Here is an 8,543-nt window from a genome sequence, read left to right as displayed (position 1 = left end):
AACATTCCATGAATCCATTTTATGAAGAAGATACACCTATAAAATCACTTGCATTTGAGAAAAAGGCTCAGCTGTATGGGAAGAAATATTTAATTAATTAATTTAAGTATGTCTTGTCTATAATACGTGTTGTATATATTATTTCTGTATTAATAATTAATTATATTTCATATAAATATCAAACTAAATAAATTGTTGATTGACAAATAAATTAATTTACTATGATGAAATTTCGTTACTTGCTTTCATTCTTAAATTCTTTTTATCTAATTTAATTTTCAACTTATTAATATTAGCTGTTTTTTAATATATTTCTTTTCTTTAATAGGTTTTTAAAAATTATTGCTAAAAATAAAATTAATAAGTTATTGGTATTATGCAACACATCAAGCATCAATGCTTGGTTAGAAAATTACAATCGAATGTTGACAATTTACAGCTGATTTCAATTTGTGCAGTTAACAACGCCGGTATTTTGTGATTTTTATTGGCCTATTCAGGTTTAATTTTACTTAATCTACTATTTTCAGTGGCTATTTTAATATGAGTTGTAAGTGGGAGTAAAATTGTTTATTTATGTTCAAAAATGGCAGGTGTTATGCCCACGAAACGATCATCTGGTCGAAAACAATGGACAATTCACGGTAAAATATTATTTTCCTTTTTCAATTTTAATTGTACTATCATAATTATTAATAAATGGGAAGTGTACTACTCCTGAATTACAATCAGGGGTAAGAAACTTCCTGTTCGTAATTTTACTATGTGCATCATCCCTTTTTATTAATTAGTTATAATTCTGTTATGGTGCTATGATAAAAGTTAATTTCGAGGTTATAACTCTTAGATGGGCCAAGAGGCTCCTTAAAGCGTTTACGTAGTCAACTAGCTAGTGATGGTTGTGCTGAATCTCAAGTAGTTTTGGCCAAGCAGCTTCTTGAGGAGCAATGTGGTATGATTTATTTTTATAACGTTTAATTCAGTTTTTATTAATTTGACATTTTCAGAACTTGATGTGGAAAAAAATGAAAATGCAAGATTAGGTGTTTACTGGTTGTTAAAGGCCTCTGAACAAGGTAACACAGAAGCCACAGATCTTTTAAAGCAATGTCTTAAAACTGGTAAAGGCATCACTGAACAGAATTACATGGATGTAAAGACATGCATTAACATGACACAAGATGAAAAGATTGCCAGGAAAGCTGCTAGGGAAATGTTTGCCAGGTAAGATAGTTTTTATTTTATGCATATTTTTGTTTTTATTGAATTGTTTTAATTTTAGAAAAGTAGCATGATTATTGTAATTTAAAAATTGTTACCATTTTTGCTTAGCTCTTTAAGAAGCTTTATAATGTTAATTTAGTTTTATTTTTTAAAAGCTTATCAAATGGTGAAGACTATATAACATCAGAACAACTTCAAAAACGAATGTTGGAAATAGATAAGCAGAGCCAGTTAAAAGAAAAGCCTCTCGAAGATTTTGAAGATCCCAATAACGTGGATTTGGCTGAGAATTATCAAGAACAAACCAGTGAATCTGAAGAGGAAACGGACTGGTCTCAACGTTCAGACGGCTATAACGAAAAATTAACTGAAGATCACGTCGTCGCTGCAGCAGTCGATTACTCCCACGGGAATTTGCCTCTCGTCAACAGGATCTTGTGTTTGACAGAGCCGAATTTACGTGCATTAGATCATATCCCATTTATTCAGAGGTCAATTTTGCACCCTTTTCTAGCCTTTAGAATATTGTATTATAAAACAATCAAGGTTTGCGGTCGGAAAGCATTCTTTAAATACTTTCCTATTTTGAAGACTGAAACCCAATTTTTTTTAGTTGTCTTATTATATTTATTCGTCAGTTCTGACAACTTTGTGTTCTTTCTTCCCATGGCCGTGTTTTATGTTAGCTTTATATTTATGGCACTGACAACGTTCCAGATGCTTCAAGTGAAAAGAGATTACTCAGACTACAGGGTGTGGACCAGGTTATTTTTAACTTATTCCGGGGGGTCTTTGAACTCCAACAGAGTTGAATTTCAGTTTATTTGTAACAATCTGAGGCCTTTTGGTCATTTCTTTGTCTCTTTGCTAGTTAATATGTCGGTACACCCTATAATTTCGAATCAGTGGCTGCCTTATTCTGAGTTGACTATTATTTCATTTTGTTTAACATTTATGACTTTATTTTCCTTCACGTTTAGGGAGCGCAAAAGACATTTGGACTTATTGTTGTTCTTAAGCTTTTCTGTTAATGTCGTAGCCAGATATCCTTACGAAACGGACGCCGTAGTAACCCAAGGGTGGCGATTTCTAGAGTTAAATGTTCCTAATTTCGCGAGTTACGTAATAGGTAACAGTGTCGAGTTTTGTATCAATTTTCGTGTACTCTTTTACTTATTTATACCTTTTTTGCTTTTGATCATTGCTCGTCAAGAAAATTGGCGTGGTATCTACAAATTTTTGATTCCCCATTGTGTTACCCTTAGCTGGCTCCAAATGGTTATTGTGAATTCTCAAGGAGCTACTATGTACGGTTTGCTTAGGGCTACGTTGGCCCTTGTTGGAGTTGTTCTATTTCTACCCCTCGCAGGCGTAACAAGTATTGTACTACCCGCGGCTGCCCTAACAAAATACTTACTCACCTGCAATTCCCTTTACAACGTGGCCATGTTCGTTGGTTTTAGCGCTGTGGGGTTGTCCCTCAGTTTCATCCTTGCAAAAAGCAGATTTAACAAATGTACAGCTCTTTTACAAGTTGCCCTAGGTATAGTTGCCTTCATAGTCTTAATGAATTCCGTTATTCATGAGAAGTCGATATCGATCAATACTTTTTCAGAAAAGCATGTCCCTTCCTCCATTTCTTGGGAACAATATCAGAATTATTGTTACGAAACGTCATGGGAGTCCCAGAATGTGGCCAGCACCCAAATCAAATGTGCCAAACTTGCAAGTTTTCTTGTTGATTGGGAAGGATACGTTAGTGAAATCATGATCACTGAAATAAATAATTCATACAAAAACATCATCGATAAATTTCCTCGTTCAATTCGCACTTTTCTTTATTGTTATTTCGGTGATCAAATGCAGCACGAATGTGATAAAGTGTCTCAAACTTTAGAAGATGATTGTTTAATATTTTACGATATAATTAAATCAAAACTACCGTGTCACTTGGACAAATATAACGTATATCAGTTTCAAATAGATGTAAGAATGCCAACTGGTATTTGGGGTAAGGCGACGACGATTTCTTTATTATTAAATAACGATTTCAAAAATTTTACCATGGAGCTAATGCCAGATGATAAAATAAAATTTAAAGGAGAACTTGCAAGCTTCTTAGGAAAAAGGAATGTAATTGTGAATGTAAATGAAATTGAATGCCTTAGTTGTCAGAATCCAAACTTATCTAAAATTTCATTGAATTGTCATAATTTACCTCTCAATTATTTTTCTAATTTAATTAACATTGGAATAAAAGATGTTTTAAATTTTATTTTGAAACCCTTTGTAATATTTAAATAAACTTGTTTTATATTTTGTAAGTTATTTGCTTCCTTAATTGAAAAATCAGTTTGCTTGTTTAAATTTAAAGCACTTGTCAGTATAAAAGATTGATAATTAAATTAAAATAAATACCACATAATGGCTAGATAAAGAATGATAAAAATGTTATAAACTAATTTATGCATACACCAATCACTTATTTTTCATTTTTTAAATTAACTGTAAATTGAAAAGTTAATTGATAATAATCAAAAAATGTATCTAATAATTAAATTATAGTAAACTAATAATTATACTTATGTGATTTAATTCAAACTTCAAACACATGCGCAATAGGAAAATAAGGATGTAAACATTCAATCAGCTGTTAATTGGTTAACCTAAAAGAAGAACCTTAATTAAAATTTTGTGAATATTAAACAAAAAGAAATGCCTTTAATTATTTTAACAGGGATACCCTGTAGTGGTAAAACGACTAGAGCTGAAGAATTAAGGAAATATTTTGAAGAACAAGGAAGAGATGTCATTATTATCAGTGAGCAAAATGAAATTGCAAAAGCTGGTTTTGAGAAGAACAATGTATACAGTGAAGCAGCTAAAGAAAAGCATATTAGGGGCTGTTTAAAATCGGAAGTAGTTCGACTTTTGTCCCTAAGGAAGCTGGTTATTTTAGATGCTTTAAATTACATCAAGGGTTTCAGATATGAATTGTATTGTGCATCAAAGGCTAACAAATGTACTCAGTGTACTATACACACAGAAATCAATAGAGAAGAGGCTCGAAAACGTAATAAAGATCGAGCAGAAGGGGAGAAGCATAATGATGATGTATTAGAAGCATTGATAATGAGATATGAAGATCCTGAGGCTAAAAATAGATGGGATCAACCATACTTTTTGGTATTTCCAGAGCAAAACTTGGACTTTGAAGCCATTTCTAGCTGCTTATTTGAAAACAAACCTCCACCTCCTAACCAATCAACTCAAAACCCTCCTTTGAGTTCAACAAACTTTTTGTATGAACTTGATAAGATTACAAAAGATATTACAGACATAATTATGCAAAGGAAAAACATGGGCATAGAAGGAGAAATAATTATACCAGGTTATAAAGATCTTTCAATTGATATTTCTAATGTAAATCTAACTAAATTAATGCTTCTACGTAGACAATACATAACATATTGTAAATCACATACTCCTGAAATTAGTCAGATACCGAATTTATTTCTACATTATTTAAAGACTAGTTTAAAATAAAATATCAAGTATAATTGTTAGTTTTTAATCTCACCTTTACATGAAGACACCGACATATAATTCATTATACAACAAATTACTTATTAAATCTTTCAATTAAAATTTCACAAAATGTAACGGTTAATTTTATTAAATTTAAATTTTGTGTTTTTGAAAGTTTAGTGTATTAAAATGAGTGTAGGTGGCAGAATATTTTTTTCAGTAAACTGCGTGTGTAGTGCAGTGTTTCAAACTTATTTTGTGAGAGGGCGCAATCGATATCAAGGCCAAATTGTGATTGGTTAGCACAGAGAAGAAGTTGTGGCGGAATATCAACTGTTTTTAAAGAGCGGTGGATAGTGTATTGTGAAAAAAGGGGTTAAAAATAAACATTTGAATAATGCCGATGTATTAAAATATCGATCAAGTATCTGTATGTGGTCGATAAGTGCGAATTCTGAGACGAGTCGCGCTGCAAAGGTCCGAATCTAGCGTTAACGATTATGGCCGTTGTTGGGAGTTGCATTCTAGCACGATCCCAGTTGGCCTAGTACCGCTTGGAAGCAGAGTTAAACTCGACGACTCGACGCGTTAGATTATTGACGTGTTGGCCCGCTGTTTCTATGCGAGAACGCTTAGGTTGTAGAAAATTACAATGCTGTGTTAATGCATTTTTAAGTAATGTTATCAGCTTCAACTTGCAAAGAGAAAAATGTAAAAGGTACCCAGAAAAGTAATTTCAGCAAGCATTGTAGTGTGTTCTGTAGTGTACTCATCATTAATGGTTGTTGCAGGATATTTAAACAAGCCTCTTTACAAACAAAAGTTTTACTTGGACGTAAAAAATCGCGCGGTTGCCTCTAAACTCGAAGCAAAAATAAAGGAGTTAGGAGGGGTAAGTTGTTTGCTTGCATAACTTGTCTGCTGTATTTAGAGTCTTTAAAACTATGCAATACTATTTTAATAATAATACAGTATCTAAATAGTAAAATGATACAAACATTACCAAACGTAAATAATACAGTGTATTCAGTCGTGACAATGACGCAAGCTGCTCTACTTTACTTTGTTATTCAAGTGTCTTTGAATTTTGCTGTCTCTTATTAATTTGAAAGTTGCTTGATCAACATATGCTTTAATACTTGATTTTTACGTGTTCAATACTCGAGTTTAAGTATATTAATTTGTTTAAAATTTAACATTAATAATAATCCACAAAAACACATGCAGAGTAATGTCAATGTACAGATTTTCTGTCTCACTTTAGTGTTTATCCTCCATGCTTTTAAAATGTCAAAAGCAGCATTGGTAGGTACAGTCTGAAATTAACGAATTCGTTTGATTCATAGCTTAGTTTCGATGTACAATATTGTGCAAAAAAAATGTCACGTTCGCTTTTAAATTGTCAAGTAGGCTATGACGAAATCCGCCATTACTTTTGCCAACAGCTGTTTTTTCTTATTAGTTTCGCTTTATAATTTGGTACGTTATTGAAATTAACGTTTTTATATGTAGTATGTTTTATTAATAAGACAATTTTAATTATGAATTTTACGATTGAAATGCAGTCCTATTTGTAAGATTTTACGTTTTTGGTTTCGAGTGTACATAGCTTACGAATGCGTCATGTAATGTGGACGTATGTGCAATGTATTGTGGCTTGAGCACATACCGGTGCGCTATGTAAACAGCAGGCTTGTTCTGTATGTTTATATATGAAATTGCATTCCATGGTGGACATATTAATTACAGTATTGCACAAAGTATTTGTTATTCTATATAAAAAAAAAATTGAATTTACGTTCCTAGCATTTTTAGACATTTTATTGCGATAAATTAAAATATAAACAAGTTAGAAAGAAAAGGTCATTTTTTACGTTGCTTACTGTATAGACAGATAATAAGATAACTTATACATGATGCATGTAATCTTATTAGGATATAGGNCCAAACATGTATACACTATTTTCATAAATCTCGGGGTATGGCTTCACTTAAGCCTTACCTTTGGGTTTGTTTATAGATTATACATGTAGTAATACAGGCATTCCTGTACATCTTTTTTTCGATAAAACTGAAGGCATGCCTTATATTAAGTCGTATCTGGGGTTTGTTTATAAATTATTTAAACACACACAATCATACACGTTCTCCTTTTAAACTCAGGGTGGGTTTACCTTAAGTCATGTCTTCGATAAAATTCACGGTTGGGTTGCCTTAAGTCATATTTATGGGTTTGTTCATAACTTACTCAAACATACACACAGTCATACACTTTTTGGTCATTAGATCCCAGGGTAAGACTTCCCTTAAGTCTTACTTTTGGATTTATTTGTAAATGGTCTAAAACTAGAAGATTTGATTAGATATAATTGTACTAACGTTCAACTACTTTTATTTTTTAAACTAGAATAACCTTTATACCAAGAGTTTTGCCTTAATTATTATCTACTCAATAAATGTTTTATTTATCAGTGTTGTGTATAAAATAAAATTCAAAACATAGAACGCTGTTAATAAATAAAAAATATGGGGTAAGAAACACTGTTATTTAAAAGTTATTTGAAATTCATATGCTTCGGTGTAAGGTTGGTTGCATGCACATCATTAAAAATACACTTTGATTATGAAATGTTTCTAAGTTTATTTACATTTACTTGATATTATTTAAATAATTTTATTGTTTATTTAGATTAAATAATTTTACTGTTTATTTTTCTTTAATAAGTTAAATGGTTGATGTTTCAGTAAGAATTTGATTCACAGGAAATTATTTTGACGTCACTTCTGGTTTGAATCTTCAAGTAGCTGAAAACTGCAATGATGGCGTTGTTTGTGGCGTCCTTTGGTTGATAATTTATCATTATTTTTATATTTTTTGGTGTTTAATTGTGAATTTATGCAAAGACAGGTATTAGATAAGATTCGAATGTTTATTTATATATTTGGATAGATGGATGTTGGCTTTTAATTTTTGTATGCAATCTTACTACAGTAGAACGCGAGTGTATGAATGGTTGCCTACATTGCAGCTTCATAATTTTCAAATTATGGGCATAATAAATTAAGATATAGCAGACTAAGTAGACAATTTCTTTATAAAACCAATTGTTTTTGTTACAGGACATTGAATTATTCTTAGTAAAAGATATAAAGGGCCTTATAACCGATAAGGACGACTTGGGTGTTACAAACAATAAACTTTTTATTCCAAAGACGCCCCAACCAGGTTCAAACCAGTCATTCTTCAATTCTCCAATTGGAAATGAAAATGATAAGGCTAGACCGGTTGGTTTATTTTATTACTCCATGTATTACCATAATTAAACATTTCGTAATTTTTTTTTCCAGAAAACTCGAGCAGATGCTATGCTTGCAAAAGCAAGAGTACAATCCTCTGTATCAACTAAAGATCCTCTGGAAGAAGCAAAAAGTTGGGGAATTTCTATACTTTCCGTCGAAAAGGTTACTTTAAAAAATAAATAAATGTTGTTTTACCATATACCACCATTTTCAGTATTTTTTATTGAAATAATTAATAAAATGTGGACTTTTTCCATTGTAGGCATTTGTCTGGTTAGATAAGGTGGAATTGTCAGTAAAACTTTCTTTGGAAAAGAAAAAATTGAAAGCTATTGAACTTAAAACTCCCTACCTTAAATTTGAGGCTTTTGACAGGTGAATAGTTCATATTTAAAATAGATCTAGGAATAATTTGATCATTTTTAGATAATATATGTATTCATAGTTTATTTTTTTCTGTTATTCTTTTTTTGTTTTGTTTTTTTTTTTTT

General features: G+C 31.3%; 4 protein-coding genes across 5 annotated transcripts in view; all 4 read left to right on the top strand.

Annotated features, from left to right (window-relative positions):
- The window catches only part of LOC108737647 (probable trafficking protein particle complex subunit 2), a 4,932-nt gene extending 4,772 nt beyond the window's left edge, over positions 1-160 (top strand). The window contains exon 3 of the mRNA XM_025978607.1: positions 1-160. Within this exon, the coding sequence (XP_025834392.1) occupies positions 1-101 (101 nt within the window). The 3' untranslated portion in view covers positions 102-160.
- A 226-nt stretch (positions 161-386) lies between these two features.
- Positions 387-3,543, top strand: LOC108737648 (wolframin). The gene is made up of 5 exons (XM_025978719.1): positions 387-470; positions 531-644; positions 848-952; positions 1,008-1,224; positions 1,380-3,543. Exons 2-5 carry the CDS (start codon positions 587-589, stop codon positions 3,526-3,528), a joined length of 2,529 nt encoding a protein of 842 aa, XP_025834504.1. The 5' UTR covers positions 387-470; positions 531-586; the 3' UTR covers positions 3,529-3,543.
- Positions 3,544-3,758: 215 nt separating this feature from the next.
- LOC108737659 (protein KTI12 homolog) lies at positions 3,759-4,825 on the top strand. The gene has a single exon (XM_018470622.2). It carries the CDS (start codon positions 3,940-3,942, stop codon positions 4,768-4,770), a length of 831 nt encoding a protein of 276 aa, XP_018326124.1. The 5' UTR covers positions 3,759-3,939; the 3' UTR covers positions 4,771-4,825.
- Positions 4,826-5,044: 219 nt separating this feature from the next.
- Positions 5,045-8,543, top strand: part of LOC108737691 (protein chiffon) — a 7,049-nt gene continuing 3,550 nt past the window's right edge. The window contains exons 1-5 of one of the 2 annotated variants that reach the window (XM_018470730.2): positions 5,045-5,470; positions 5,544-5,644; positions 7,873-8,037; positions 8,101-8,214; positions 8,315-8,427. In XM_018470730.2, coding sequence (XP_018326232.1) covers positions 5,431-5,470; positions 5,544-5,644; positions 7,873-8,037; positions 8,101-8,214; positions 8,315-8,427 — 533 coding nt within the window. In that variant the 5' untranslated portion in view covers positions 5,045-5,430. Of the gene's footprint in view, positions 5,483-5,543; positions 5,645-7,872; positions 8,038-8,100; positions 8,215-8,314; positions 8,428-8,543 lie in introns of both variants that reach the window. The other variant, XM_018470729.2, reaches the window with a different exon arrangement.

The sequence above is a fragment of the Agrilus planipennis genome, unplaced genomic scaffold (genome assembly GCF_000699045.2).
Source record: "Agrilus planipennis isolate EAB-ADULT unplaced genomic scaffold, Apla_2.0 scaffold7, whole genome shotgun sequence".
Taxonomy (NCBI): Eukaryota; Metazoa; Arthropoda; class Insecta; order Coleoptera; family Buprestidae; genus Agrilus; species Agrilus planipennis.
The sequence above is the reverse complement of the archived record's forward strand: the minus strand, read 5'-3'. Positions and strand labels throughout refer to the sequence as shown.

Excerpts from the sequence above, each read along its gene's own strand:
- LOC108737648 (XM_025978719.1), top strand. The coding sequence starts at position 587 with ATGGCAGGTGTTATGCCCACGAAACGATCATCTGGTCGAAAACAATGG. Across the intron at positions 645-847 it reads AAAACAATGGACAATTCACG|ATGGGCCAAGAGGCTCCTTA; the intron begins GTAAAATATTAT and ends TATAACTCTTAG. Across the intron at positions 1,225-1,379 it reads GCTAGGGAAATGTTTGCCAG|CTTATCAAATGGTGAAGACT; the intron begins GTAAGATAGTTT and ends ATTTTTTAAAAG.
- LOC108737659 (XM_018470622.2), top strand. The coding sequence starts at position 3,940 with ATGCCTTTAATTATTTTAACAGGGATACCCTGTAGTGGTAAAACGACT.